General features: G+C 53.5%; 2 protein-coding genes and 1 non-coding gene across 5 annotated transcripts; 1 reads left to right on the forward strand and 2 right to left on the reverse strand.

Annotated features, from left to right (window-relative positions):
* Nucleotides 1–312: 312 nt before the first annotated feature.
* BUD23 (BUD23 rRNA methyltransferase and ribosome maturation factor) lies at nt 313–10979 on the reverse strand. 3 transcript variants are annotated; one of them, XM_044915140.1, is made up of 13 exons: nt 10906–10979; nt 10782–10819; nt 9407–9502; nt 9234–9316; nt 9040–9136; nt 7060–7156; nt 5722–5772; nt 4930–5015; nt 4732–4777; nt 4504–4565; nt 4402–4444; nt 688–794; nt 313–560 (listed from the first exon to the last, which is right to left on the reverse strand). In XM_044915140.1, exons 1-13 carry the CDS (start codon nt 10951–10953, stop codon nt 506–508), a joined length of 909 nt encoding a protein of 302 aa, XP_044771075.1. In that variant the 5' UTR covers nt 10954–10979; the 3' UTR covers nt 313–505. The 3 variants fall into 3 exon arrangements, with proteins under 3 accessions (XP_044771075.1, XP_021556099.1, XP_021556100.1); XM_021700424.1 differs by lacking the exon at nt 4402–4444 and having other exon boundaries at nt 688–777; XM_021700425.1 differs by lacking the exons at nt 313–560; nt 688–794; nt 4402–4444 and adding an exon at nt 2618–2871.
* LOC123325036 lies at nt 1208–1338 on the reverse strand. Its single transcript, XR_006540203.1, has one exon.
* Nucleotides 10980–11160: 181 nt separating the features above from the next.
* Nucleotides 11161–13191, forward strand: DNAJC30 (DnaJ heat shock protein family (Hsp40) member C30). Its single transcript, XM_021700412.2, has one exon. It carries the CDS (start codon nt 11161–11163, stop codon nt 11839–11841), a length of 681 nt encoding a protein of 226 aa, XP_021556087.1. The 3' UTR covers nt 11842–13191.
* The last annotated feature ends 509 nt before the right edge of the window (nt 13192–13700 follow it).

Raw genomic sequence — 13700 nt, forward strand, 5'->3', positions numbered from 1 at the left:
AGGTCAGCCCAGGCCACAGGCTGGGTGACGCCTTTAACGGGAGGGCAGCCGGAGGAGGCTGGGCGATGGCCTCAGGGCAGTGGGTCCCACAGTTTCATCCTGCCCATGCTTCTCAAATCGGCCTCGTGCTGCAATAGATAAGCAGCCTGAAATCAAACCTACCTGTGTTCCTTGTACGTTAAAAGGGTACTTTTCATACATTTAAGTTTTGCAAGCCTCATCTCGACCTGGGGAATCAGGCAGCGGCCCCCAGCAGTAGAGGGACCCAAGAAATGTGTTCAGGATCAGAGCTGAAAAACGCCAGAGCCCCAGTTCACAAAAAGTGGTTTATTGCTTTTAGAACAAGAACTTTTGTTAGTGAAGGGAAATGGTTAGAACTTGAGAACTTTCCTGAAACAGTATTCTGTCAGCTAACGGAACTAGGCACTTCGACAGAACCCCCGGCGGGCGACAAGGTGGGTGACAAGGCTTGTCGCTGGGCCTCCAAACATGTCCGGCTCACCGCTCAGAAGCGGGGCCTGCGCTTGCGGCCGGTGTACCGGGTGTCCGGTCTGACGTCCCTGTGGCGAAGAAGTCACGGGCCAGTCTCAGAGAAAAGAACAAAGAACCCCCGGGACCCCTCCAACTGCAGGGGAGCCCTGCGCAGCCCGAGCCCGCCCTCGCCAGCAGCCCAGCCCCAGCACTCACTCGCCCTGCCGCCTGCGCCGTGCCTTCTTCCCTAGCACCCACTCGCGGCTCTTCCTCACGATCCCGCGCCTCGCCATCCTGTACAGGACCCTGCGCGGGAGACACCGCTCTGAGGGGACGGAGGGTGTGGCTTGCCCGCACGGGGCGCAACAGCCATCCTCCCATGCCCCTGCGGCCACCGAAGTCCCCGCCTTTAGACACCCTCTCCTCCCTCAGTGATCCCCCCCCCACATCCCTCCCCCCCGGGCCAAAGCTGTTGGGTAGGAGGAGAGCAGGAGGGGAGAGGCCCCGCACTCCCCCACATGCATCCGCTTCAGTGTCTTTGTTAGGTGTTGCCCACAGGGCAGGCAGGGTGAGCCACGCTACTTTTGGGGCAACACAGGCAGGATGAGCTCATGAGAGCCTGGCACCATCCGAGGAGAGCCAGAGGCCCCGGGCCCAGTGCTGCCACGTTAGCCCCTCGTCTGACTGTGGGGTTGGCAGGCCTGGGATAGACCACGTAGGGGCTCCCAGCAACTCCAGATGTCTGAGGCAGGAAAACAAGGCTGCCAGCTCACGGCAGCCCCGACAATGATCCTCAAGGGCTGATCTTGGCCTCCAGCCCTGGCTGAGGAGAGGGACCCCCTCACGCAGCCCCGTGGGAGAGAGGCCCTGAGAACAGGGAGAGCCTTTGCCCCCCCCCCCCCCAACCACATCCCCACCTGGCAGCTGGGATCAAACGGCTTCCAGCATAATTCCTGCCGTGCAGGGCTGCTCAGCATTTGAGTAACAGCCATTTCCCGAGCACCTGAGCGCATGACCCAGGATGTCCTACGGTGGATAGGAACCAGACTTGCCCCTGAAGAGCCCGCGACCGGGCCATGGCAGGGACCAGCCACACCAGGCAAAGCGAGTGCACAGAGGCCCAGCAGCTGCTAAGCGAGTGACACAGAAAAGAAAAAGCAGAGTCTGGGAAAAACAAGAGGGCTGCTGAGACCAAGCGGGTAATTCTGCAGGCAGGTGAGGCAGTGCCGTGACCAGAGCGCCACAGGCGGAGGCGCTGGAAGGACCGAGCACGAAGTCTAGGGACAGAAGAGTCCTGTGAGCCTGGGACGAGAAGGGCAGCGGGATCTTGAGGGTTGGAAGCACACGTTCCCTCCCTGCCTGAGGGCCAGTCCATCACAGACCCTGGCGGCTACTGCTCACCTGTTCTGACCTAGTAACAGAAGTCAGCATCATTCAAAACAAACAAACTCAGGGGCGCCCGGATGGCTCAGTCAGTTGAGCATCTGACTCCATTTTGGCTCAGGTCATGATCTTGGGGTCCTGACACTGAGCCCCACTTCAGGCTCCACACTCAGTGTAGAGTCTGCTTGGGATTCTCTCTCTCTGCCCCTCCCCCCACTCTTCCTCTCTAAATAAATAATAAGCTATTAAAAGAAAAAAGAATTTCAGAATCTCACTTGGCTTACAGGCAAGGAGTGAGCATGTTGTCCCTTCAGTAAGCAGGGAGCAGTCAGAGACATTTCCTGGCAAAGGATTGACGTGATCTAGACCCTTCGGTGTGTACAGGCAGGGGTGCACGAAAAGAAAGAATGCCCATGACCAGAGGGCAGGAGTCTGAGGCACCAAGTGCAAAACAGGTGGGAGCTGCCAACTGGGGGCTGGAAGTGCAGGACCAATCAGCAGGAAGGACGAGCTGGGGGGCCAGCTGTGAGCCACAGAAGGAATGATGGGGGAGAGCCGTCAGGGCAGATGAAGGGAGCAGGGGGAGGCAGTAAGTGCCCCAGACCAAAGGTGCCAAGAGGGAAGTTGGTCGGAAGCTGCAAACGCCACAGGTGGACTGAGTCCTCAGAGAGACAGACAGAATGATTAGAAATGACAAGAACGAGAGAAGCCCTGATTATCCTTCCAACGGACAACGGCCTCCTGCCCCCCAGCCCCAGCTGAGGGCCTGCAGAACTGGGCTGAGAGGCCCGGGCCGCACACTGCCGAGCCCAAGCACAGACATGCTCTACTCGTCAACGCGCTGCCCGAGTGCGGGCTTTACCCCCTCAGGTAGATGAGAAACGGCTGCTTACCTAAGTTTACAGCTAGCGTGTGTCGTCTGTAGACACCAGTGTGAGCACAAGAGGGACTGTACCATGGGTGGAGGGGGCTGAACCACGTGTGGATCCTCTCTGAGGTGGGAGGGCGTGCCACTCGCTGGGAGCAAGTGGTGGGCACCTTAGAGGAGAACACATCTCAAAGACCCCCCCCCCAATCCCCATGGGGAATGGGCTGAGGAACTAAGGCAGATGACCACAGAGGGTGGGGGGGGGTTTCAGGGGGGCAGGGGGCTCCAATCTGTGGTGGACATCAGGACCACACTTGTGATCTTCACCACCTGTGGCCTTCCAAACTCACTCAGGCTCTGCCCATTTTTCCTCTTCAATGTCTTAAAAACCTTGGGGCTTTTGCACTCCCATCAACCAGAACGAAGAAATAACCTCTGCTGCCTTACCATCAATTATCCAGTCAGCGAACACTGGATACCATTCACTGACAGGACCCTACTCTGACATCAGGGACACATCAGCGGTCCCCAAGTTCTCCTTCCAGCCAGGGAGACACCGGACCACCCAGGAACCACATGTGCGGGTTTCAGAGTGGTGGAAGGTGGAGGGAAACAAGGGTAAGGAGAACTCAACCAAGGACACTGGAAGAGAAAAACGGCAAGACGGAACCGCCCTTTTTAGAAAATTAAGGAAAAAGAAAAGGACTCATCCTGCTGCCACGTGGAAGAGAAATTCAAGGGGTCAAAGACTCAGAGCGGAGGGAGGCCAGCCCAGCAGCGTCTGCATCAGGCAAGGGGAGTGGTGGGGGCTCAGGATGGGGAGGGGAGGGGGCTGCTGTGTGGACAGACACGGGCAGCAGGGCGTGAAGGACTGGCTGGAGAGGAGATCAGAAAGACAGGAATGAGGAGGGGAAAGAGCAGAGGAAGGGAGCCTCGGAGTGAACAGCAAGAGCTTCGCTGGGTCCCAAACACCTGCGGGAAGTCTAGTACGGATACCAGGGGGGCGGTTCGGAAGCTGCAGGTGGGGCTGAGGCCACAGGCATAAATCCGGAGCAATGCACCTAGGGTTGGTGGCTAAGGCGGCAGGGGGAGAAGGGGTCCAGGCTGGGCCCCAGGGTGCTCGGAGAAGGAACAGCCAGCGAGGCGAGGAGCAAACCGGGATGGCGGGTGGGAGGCCGGGCAAGGAAAGCACCAAGGGAGCAATCGGCTGCGTTGGCGCCGATGGGGCAGGCAGGTTGAGAGGACAGCAGAGAAAGACTGAGAAGTGGCCAGATTTGGCAGGACCGAGGCTGCTGTGGCCTTGACAAGAGTGACTGGTGAGGAGACAGAAGCAGGAGCAGAGAGCAGGGGTGAGAGGATGGGGCGGCAGAGCAAGAGGCAGGTGTGGATCTGCTCCAGAGGGGATCCAGGTGCAGGGCTACTGGAGAGGACAGGAGAGACGGCGCAGCGCATCTGCAAGCGGATGGGAATGAGCCTGGAGAGTAGACAAGAGCGGAAGGAGAGACGGAGGGGATGCGGGGGTCCAGGACACAGGTGGGGAGGGAAGGCAGACAGAGGAAAGACTGAAAGCCGAATGGCTGTCCAGAGACATCCAGAAGGGCCCCAGCTGCCCAGCCTGACGCAGGGGCAGGGACAGGCCCCAAAGGCTCCCGCTGTCACCACCGTGGTGCTACTGCCACCCCTGGACCTGAGAGACCTCGTGAGAGTGGAGAGCCACCCTGTCTGCCAGCCCCAGCAGCAGCGAGGCCCCAAACCCGAGGCAGCCCGAGCAACAGCTTTACCTCTCCCTCGTGAACTCGGACTCCTGGACCTCCTCGTCGTCGTCGTTACTCTCATTCAGGGGCTGCGGGGAGCAGAGTGCTCTTAGATTGTCCAGGCGGTCTCCCCACGCGCCTGCCCCACCCCAGGAGGCCGGGCCACCCAGGCCTGAGCCCTTCCAACAGGTACTAGGTCAGCCCCACAAGCAGGGAATCCAAAGGCCACGAGCCTGCAAACTCTGGGATCCTTACCTTTGGCAGAAAGGTTGAAGGCCCAGAAAACAAGCAGAGGTAGAACCTGAAACCAGAAAGGACAGTGATGGCTGAGCTCATAAAGCCTTGTGGGGGCGGGGAGATGAGTCCTCACGCACACTCCTTCAAACACACAGGTGCAGAACCTTGAGGGCCCCGGGGACCCAGCCCTGCACGCCTCTGGCCCCCGGCACTCACTTCTTGGCCTTGGCGCTGTTGGGGAAGTCCACCACCACGCCACCCGTGAAGCCAGCCTTGGTGGCCTGGGTTGTGATCAGCTCCAACTGAGGAGAGAACAGCAAGTCAGGCAGGGAGGCTGGGAGAGCAGACGGCTTCCTCTCCGCCTCCCTTCCAGAAGCCAGTCTGCCCCCAGGATGCACCCTGCCCAAGGGGAACTGAAGGTCTTCATCAGACTGTTCCTCATTCTGAGTCCCCAAAAGCTACACAAAGGAAAATGCAAGCTGGAACCAACAATTCCCCCCAATTCTCTTTCTAGCCCAGGGACCCATCTCAGGAATGAACGGCCATCAATCAGGAGGCAAACTTGTTATGTGAGGGGCTGGAGACAGCTCCCCACTTGTCTTTCAGAATCTGTACCTCTATTCCTCATCCCCATGGTTGACACTCCACAGGGCAGACAGCTCTGCTGTTCTCTCAAATCCTCCCCAACTTCTATTCATTTGACTATGGGAACCAGAATTATCCTATTAATTATAATACCACATGTCTGTCAGTAGAAGACTGAACGTCCTTATCCTGACCCCCGCAGATACCACTACTCTTCCCTAGGATGACAGGTCATAACACCTGCCATCAGTGGCAACAGGAACCTCTCGGAGGCTCGCTCCCTACTTTTCCCACCAGTTAGCAACAAGTTCCTCATTCTGTCACCTCCCAACAGCAGGAGGGCAGATGAGTGAGGAGCAGGACAGCTTACCTGTTCTGGGTCCCTCCCCCTTCCCTGCACCTCCAGGAGCCTGAGGGGCTCACCTGCTCTGAGTTCTCAGGGTACAGTTGCAGGACAGCACGGGCTCCACGGACCTGCAAGCAACAGAAACATCTCTCTCCTACAAATATACCATGCGCTCAGGGCCCAACACTTCTCCATTCCTTGTTCACTCAGTATCTGAAACCCCACTAGCTTCATGACACTGTTCATAGGGCTTGGGATACAGCTGTGAACAGAGAGAGCCCCAGAACTTTCGGAGCACAGGTTTTAGTGAGAAAAGCTGCTAACTTACAGTACTGAGTAGTGCCAAGAAGAAAAATATATTAGGACAAAAGAATGGTGAGTGACAAGAAGACCGTTGGCTTTACTTTTGGTTCAAGGAAGGCCTCTGAGGGACACTTGAGCAGAGTCCCAAATGTAATGGGGAGCTGGCTAAACATAGGAGAGAAAACCACTTCAGCTGACAGAAAGGCAAACACAGGCCATCAGAACCTCGGATTAACTCCAGTGCATGTGTGACCGAAACCACATGACGCGTGAGACCAACCAGCCATATGCAAAAACCACCCATCCTAGGAAAACCAGGGATGCGGTGGGGAGATTAAGAAGACCAAGAAATACCTGGATCCATTCAAAAAAGTAAAAGAACTCATTTTTAGGACTTAAAATCTCAAATCCTCTAATCCTGTAACACAACCAAAATCAACACCATCGGCGCCTGGGTGGCTCAGTTGGTTAAGCGACTGCCTTCGGCTCAGGTCACGATCCCGGAGCCCCTGGATCGAGTCCCGCATCGGGCTCCCTGCTCGGCAGGGAGTCTGCTTCTCCCTCTGACCCTCCCCCCTCTCATGTGCTTGCTCTCTCTCATTCTCTCTCTCCCAAATAAATTTAAAAAATCTTTAAAAAAAAAAAAAATCAACACCATCAGTTATGAAGACAAGATAAAGCTTAATAAAGGCTCTGTGATAAATAACCACCCTGCTCTCCATCTGAGCATCAGCAGTAGGGGAGAGAGAGGGGTGGAAGTCAGAGGATGTGGGCACTCTGTGAGCCCTGGACATGATGTCTCTGTCCTCGCTCTGTGGAGTCCATGCCCCCAAACTAACTTCCAATTAAAATTCAGTGCAATGGGGACACAGGAATTGTGATCAGTCTCAGATTTTGACATCAACATCTTCTGCATTTCGTTAGGGATGTCAGACCACTGAGCCTTCTCTTTAGACTGAACACCAAGACCAATGTAACCACAATAAGGTCCTGCCACCCCTTTTGGGTCCTGCGGTCCCATTTGAATGGCTTTCTCATGGGCCGCTTCCTACTCCGTCACTACCTGCAAGAGGGATAAGCAGCCAGCCCAGACTGGGAGATCTCATACTCACCAGCACAGAGTAAAGAGAAGAAAAGAAGCAGTACAGACGCTTGGCAGGGATGTCAGACTTCTTGTTTGCGTTACAGAGCCACTGTATAGCAGAAATGCTGAGAAAGAAAGGGACCCAGTCAGGAGAGGGAGGAACACACATTGCTCCCCCCAGCCTCTTTGAGACTTTAACACCATGCACATCCTTGAGCCCCAGGTGAAACCCTCCTGCTCATAATTCTCTTTCTGGGCACATGCAGACCCACTCCAGCTCACCATTCTACAACTGGACAGAAAAGGGTAAATAGAAGGTCAGCATTAACTTCCTTGCAGCCAGTCCAAACAAGTATTTTCCCGACCTTGTTTCTGTGTGTGTCTCGAATTTAAAATTACACAGCATGTCAAGGCTCTCTGCCACCTAGCCCTTCATTCCCTTCCTCTAAACAAGGGAAAACCCCTTTATAGTAAACACAATTACATTCACTATCCTCCTCAATCAGTTCCTTTAGCTGTACTCACTCGGTGTCTTCAACCCCAGATTTAAAAACCTCAAGCAGCTATTATATACTCCTCTCAGGTACATCCCCGTTCACTGCTGTGCACACATATCCACAGAACCCCAAACCCTGACGGTCTGTCCAAATGCCTCTCCCAGCTTTTAGTTCTCTCTACCACTCTCCTGGGTCAGCACTACTCACCGCCTCCATTGCTTCATCTTGCTTCTCTTCTTTTAAATAATCTTCCCAAAATACAGCTCTGCTCTTGTCACTCCCTAGCTTCCCACTGACTACTCAATAAAGCCCAAACTTCTCAGCTCCTTTCCCTGGCTACTTCTGTGCCTTTGCTCACACTGTTCCTTCACTCAGAAACCCTCCCCATGACTATCCAAACTCCTCAGAGCCTTCAAGGCCCAACCCCAGCCCCTCCTTCTCTTCAAGGCTTTCCTGTGCTCTTTGGCTTCTCTTCACCGCTGTGGTGGGCCCCACGACTCCCCAGTCACACTCCACACTCAACTTCGGGTTTAGTTGTGTGGCCCGTGTTTATAGCACCTAATACACCATGGAGAGTCTTAAAGCAGGGATTGTGTTGTATTTCCACAAACTCCACAACACCTAGTACCACGTCCTACATCTAAGGAACGTTCAAATAAATAAAATAATAAGCTTGCCATACTGTCTCTCTTAAAAAACCCAAAACTGACCGCTTACTCCTAAAATATACAAACCGTATCGCTGGCCTTCAGTTTTCTGCAGCTTAGAACATCTCACCCAATCCTTACTAAAAAGCAACTGCTATCCTTGAAATGCGGTTTCCCCCTGATCTTGTTCCCAGATGTAAACTAATCCCTTACCCTAGAAGAAAATCTTCAAATCCAAATTTTACTGCTCACCCAGATCCCCACTGCTCAGTCCACAATCACAGGAGGAGGTATCCCCCCACCCCAGGTAAGGATTAAAGTTATGACTTCCTCCCTATCCCCTACTTCCACCCCATCAACAACACACCACACCAAACGTTCAACAGAACTCTACCACAGAAAACAACAACTTCACATTTCAAACGCTCATTTCAATGTTCTAAGATCTGTTACCAAAGTACTATGTAAATGCCCAAAACTTGACCCTGACGACCCAGAAAGGGCAGCACCACTGAAGAGACTGGAAAATTCTGGGCCACTCTCCACTGCAGAGCTATTCAAAAAGCAGCCAACAAGATGGCTGCTGGCACCCACAAAATGGCTCCTGGAGGGGTGAGAAGACCACCCCTTCCCCCTCCCCTCCCCACAGAGCAGACAGAGAATCTACACCAGCAGTACCTGAACCTGGCAGCACAAGATAATCAAAGGAGTAGACCGTTGCAAAATAGAAAAAACACATAATTGGGGGCATTGCTCTAACCTGGGGATGTGGATTTTTAAGTATCCTGTGTAACCCTGCTGCACGGCCAGCCTGGGAAGCACTGACCTACAGGACTACAAGCAGGAAGCGAAGACTCTTCTCACCTGACACAACCATCAAAGGAGCCTGGTTTGAAGGGGATGCCCTGGCCCATGTCCCCCAGAAGCAGGTCTCCCTCAGTGTCCCGGTCCAAGGCCGCATCTACATTGGAGAAGAGTCCATCAGGGAAAGAGACGACCCATACTGCTCCACACTCAAAACGAGTAGTCTGCTCCGATGCTAAGTAGAACATACATACCCAGCATGGCAGGGCTGATGTCGATGCCCACCCAATAGTGCCCTTCATCCGAAAGATAATCTCCACTCAGCCCAGAACCACAGCTGGAAGACACAAACAGGAACTCAACAGTGTGAGCAGCAACGACACTCCACCACCACCTGGACAACCTGAACTGGGCCCCAGGATCTCACCCAATATCCAAAAGGTAACAGGGCTGACCCTCAGGCAGATAGAGAAGCTCCAAAGCTCGCCCAGCCATCTTGGTCTGGACATCTATCATCCGTGAGCTGGGAAGGCAGAAAACACAAACAAGTGATAAAAGAATTCTGAGCTAAAACATCACCCAGAGCAAAAAAAAGAAAAGACGAAAAGGAACAATCACCCTGAGGTACTCTCCCAGTCACCATACTCAACTACTTAAAAGTGACCCCCAAAACCCACGTAATACAGCAACAAGTTACTTTGGGACACAAATCATAACTCTACCAGTTGCAATGCTAATGACTAAATGACTAACCATTGGGGATTTTCAACTCAGTAAGGCCCTGATGTGGTTATTACTTAAAAACACATTTTCTGGAACAATTACCCACCATAGTTACACTCGTGTATAAAGCTCAACAATGCACAACAAAAATCCATAGCAGTATTGTCCGTAAGAAATATAACGCAAGCCACGAAAAACTTTCTGAGTACCAGGATTAAAATGAAACACATTAACTGTAACAATAGTTTACCCAACCCAATATACCCGAGAACATATCTTACTTAACCCAATATGCTCTAAATATTTCAACACATCACCAACATAAAAAAGCTTAATAAAATGTTAACATTTTCTTCATATCAAGTAATTCAAACTATTATTTCAACCGATGACTACAACTAATAAAAACAGGTCTATAGTTATAGTAGGTCTGTCTATCCCCGGACCAAGAGAAAGAATCCCACAGAGCTCTGCAGCTGGCGAGAAGTTTATGTTGCTACATAATGACAATTGGACCAGAGATTTCTGCTGACTTTCTTGGTCTTGGACTCTAATTTGAATGGAAAGAAAGAGAACCGTTATCTCTAGACTAGTGTATCAGAAAGGGAAGGCTTGGAAGTCCCTGTTCTAGCCTTCAGCTGTTAAGTGACTTTATAGTTACACAACCACCCTCCGAAACGCAGATCGTACACCAGCAGTTCTCATGAGAACTTGAAGACATACAGCCTTCTGCGAATACGCTTTCCTTCCCCTCAACAGCACCGACCCCTTACACGGATCAACGGCCCCCTGCCGATTTTACCACATGCTTCAAACAAGTTGTCACTGAAAACTTCGAAAACCACCTGGAGAGTATGATCCACCCCCATTTTAATGCTAGTTTACGGAAGCCCGGAGGGTTCCGAGGTTTACTCACCGCTGACTTTCCCACTGTAAGAACCGGAATCAGTCCTTGTCCCTTCCTTCCTCCCCCTCGCCCCCCCTCCCAAATTTTGCGTGCTTTCCCAGCAATGCCCGCTGTTGGGTCAACCTGCCGGTTCCCGACCCCCGACGCCGGGCAATATGCAGGTTCCCCTTACTTGCGCACGTATTTCCGGGCTTCATTCTTGTCGTAAAACTGCGGGAAAGAAACAAGAAAAGAGCAGTAGAGGAGGCATCAAGAGGAGGCAGGGAGAGGGGTGCGCCCGGGGCAAAGCCTCTCACCAGCTCGGGGGGCCCGCCGTGCTCCGGTCTCTTGCCGCGGAAAGCCATCCCCACGCCTCAGCCTCGAGACTGGCACTGGTGTTCCGGAAACCCGGCTTTTATGTCATCGGCCCCACGCCCGCCTCTTAGTACGCATGCTCCGCCCCTCTCCCCGCCTCCTGTTTTACTCGATTGGCTACAGTGCCGACGCGCTGCGAACAACGCACGCCTCCCATTGGCCAGTTCATCTTGCACCGCCCGCATGGTCCATCCAAGATGGCAGCCAAGCGCGATCTGAGGTGGTCGCGGCGGTTGCTGTGGAGGTTGTGGCTGGTCCCGAACGCTCCACAGAACCCGGGATCCGGCCTGGGCCTAGAAGCGAGGACTTATTCCCAGGGCGACGGCCCATACTCGCGCACCGCGCTCTATGAGCTGCTCGGCGTCCCCTGCACGGCCACGCAGGCGCAAATCAAGGCGGCCTACTACCGGCAGAGCTTCCTCTACCACCCAGACCGCAACTCGGGGAGCGCGGAGGCTGCCGAACGCTTCACGCGCATCTCCCAGGCCTACTTGGTGCTGGGCAGTGCCACCTTGCGTCGCAAGTATGACCGCGGCCTGCTCAGCGACGAGGACCTGCGCGGGCCTGGTGTCCGGTCCTCCAAGGAGCCCGCCGGCAATGCGGGCTCGCCCCGCGCCCCGCCACCTGCCTCTCAGGCGCACAGTCGTGGTCAGGCCGCGGCTGGCGCCAACCGCACCATGTTCGACTTCGACGCCTTCTACCGAGCGCACTACGGAGAACAGCTGGAGCGCGAACGGCGCCAGAGGGCCCGGCGAGAGGCCCTGCGCAAGCAGCAGGAGGACCGGGCCAAGAAGGGCTTCCGCTGGGACGAGACCCGAGACACGACTTTTGTGTTCCTTCTCTTAACAGTCTTCGTCATCGTGGGCTTTCGTTCTTAATCGGAGAGAGGAGGAAAGGGGAGCAGCCCCCAGCCGGCCTTTCCTGTCTTCTTGAACCCTCGCCTTCCATAGTCTACCTCTGCTGGGGTCCGAAGGAACTGCTCTCCCCCTCCTCTTCCCTGCCCGCCCAGCTTAGCCATTCACCTGCACGGCCCTCCCCTACGGTCCAGAAAAGGCTTTTCGATGCCCAAGAAGAAGAGTCCCGAAAGCCCGAGAGTGAAGGGTTTTCTGGAGTCCCTTGGGTGCCAATTCCAGAGGTTGCCTTCCTGATGTTGTCAACTTCTGGAACACTTGCTCTGGCTTGATTGTAAAGCTCTGAGCAAGCGTTGTCTGCTCCTGCCCCACATTTGTACCGTGGGGCTCCTGTGTAACCTTGAACCGTGCAATGTGACCCGTTGTTGGCTGCCAAAAGAAAAATTCTGGGGTTGTCCGAACCTTGTGTTTCTGTGAGTTCCCCAGCCACAGGTGAGACCCGATGTAGGGTAAGAATGGGATCTTTGGAAACCTTGCCGTTTTGGTATGATCAGCCCTAGGCCCCACTCCCCCTTCTGTCCGTGGCATGTGGGAGTAGGAAAGCAAGGTCATGGAGCATTAGGAATCGAGTGCTCCTGTACCCATACTTATCTAATGTGTGACCTCAGAGAAATTACTCTGTGGCGTGACAGCAGAGGAACAAATCATTTGCTCTCTTGAGGTCTGTCACACTTGATTATCCAGTTCTAATGGGCTCAGTGATTAAAACATGATGTTAGCAGAGTCAGATTTATCCTTGGGACAATGTGCCTGTCTCCTGGTCATTCCTTGGCCAGCCACCCCGTCACTAACTGTGCAGCCCCATCCCCTCCCTGAAATAGAGCAACAAACTGGGGGTTTGAGTCCAGCAAACTGGGAATGTGGCCTGTCCTCTTGTTTAACCCCACAAGTCAAGTCCTTGAAACTTGGCTGCTTGAGTGTGGAGTAGACGGTACTTCTAAGGGAGAGGAGGCATGTGGTGGAAACTTGGGTCTTTATTCAGAGCTGGCTGAGGCTTTTTTCCCTCTGGGTTTCTAAGTCGAGCTAAGCGGTTGGTCATCGCTTGGCTGGAGCTGTGGTAGTCAGGCTCTCGATTATGTGTCCCTGCACACGAAGTCTGTATGGGCCGTGAGATTTCAGCTGCTCACGTATTTATGCACTGGGGCTAAGTGTAAAGCTGTGGGATAGGAAAACCTTTGCAAGAGTGAGGACAGAAGTGTAGGTTCTAAACAAAGCCAGAGGCGCATTGGTAAATTAGTAAGAACTGCTCTTGTGAAATCCTTGTAATTAGGATAAGGCCACAGCTAGTTCAAATTGGTGTCTCGGAAACGATTTTGATTCTAGCCTTGGAAGTCAGGGGCAAGCTCTTAGGACTTTGCAGTGAGCACACGATTCAGTGGTAAAGATTTGAGCCTGCTTTGGATTCAAACTCGGTAGGCTCAGCTAGCCTTGGTTTGGGGGGAGGGGCACATGTACTTTTAGAAAGAACATTTAATGTTATTATGTTTCATAATTGGAAAACAAGTCCTTTTTGAAATACAAACAACAGGAAGTGTTGGGCTTAGTAAAATGTGCCAGAAACTAGTGGTTCTCAACCAAGCAGCTGGACGCATAACAGCGTGTCCTTGGGGCGAGGGTCTATCAGAGTTTCTGTCAAAAAGGATTGGTGTTCTTTTGGGGGGTAAAGGCACTAGTGGTCTGTGATAGCTGGGACCTTTCTCATGGGCTCCTTGATATAGACCCCCCCAAGTTTGTTTTCTGTCAGTAAATATCAAAGCCAAGAACATTCCCTGGGGCCTCCGAACACAGAGGTATATAGAAGGTTCCAGAAGGTTGGGAGAGGGGGC

This window comes from Neomonachus schauinslandi, chromosome 5, assembly GCF_002201575.2.
Source record: "Neomonachus schauinslandi chromosome 5, ASM220157v2, whole genome shotgun sequence".
NCBI lineage: Eukaryota > Metazoa > Chordata > Mammalia > Carnivora > Phocidae > Neomonachus > Neomonachus schauinslandi.

What these genes read in the sequence shown, in the direction of transcription:
- DNAJC30 (XM_021700412.2), top strand. Translation starts at nt 11,161, where the DNA reads ATGGCAGCCAAGCGCGATCTGAGGTGGTCGCGGCGGTTGCTGTGGAGG.
- BUD23 (XM_044915140.1), bottom strand. Translation starts at nt 10,953, where the DNA reads ATGGCTTTCCGCGGCAAGAGACCGGAGCACGGCGGGCCCCCCGAGCTG. An exon ending in ACGGCGGGCCCCCCGAGCTG is followed by an intron (nt 10,820 to 10,905) that starts GTGAGAGGCTTT and finishes TCTTTCCCGCAG; the next exon opens with TTTTACGACAAGAATGAAGC. An exon ending in GAGGTCTCTCAGGTCCAGGG is followed by an intron (nt 795 to 4,401) that starts GTGGCAGTAGCA and finishes GTCCCCTCAGAG; the next exon opens with CGGTGTCTCCCGCGCAGGGT.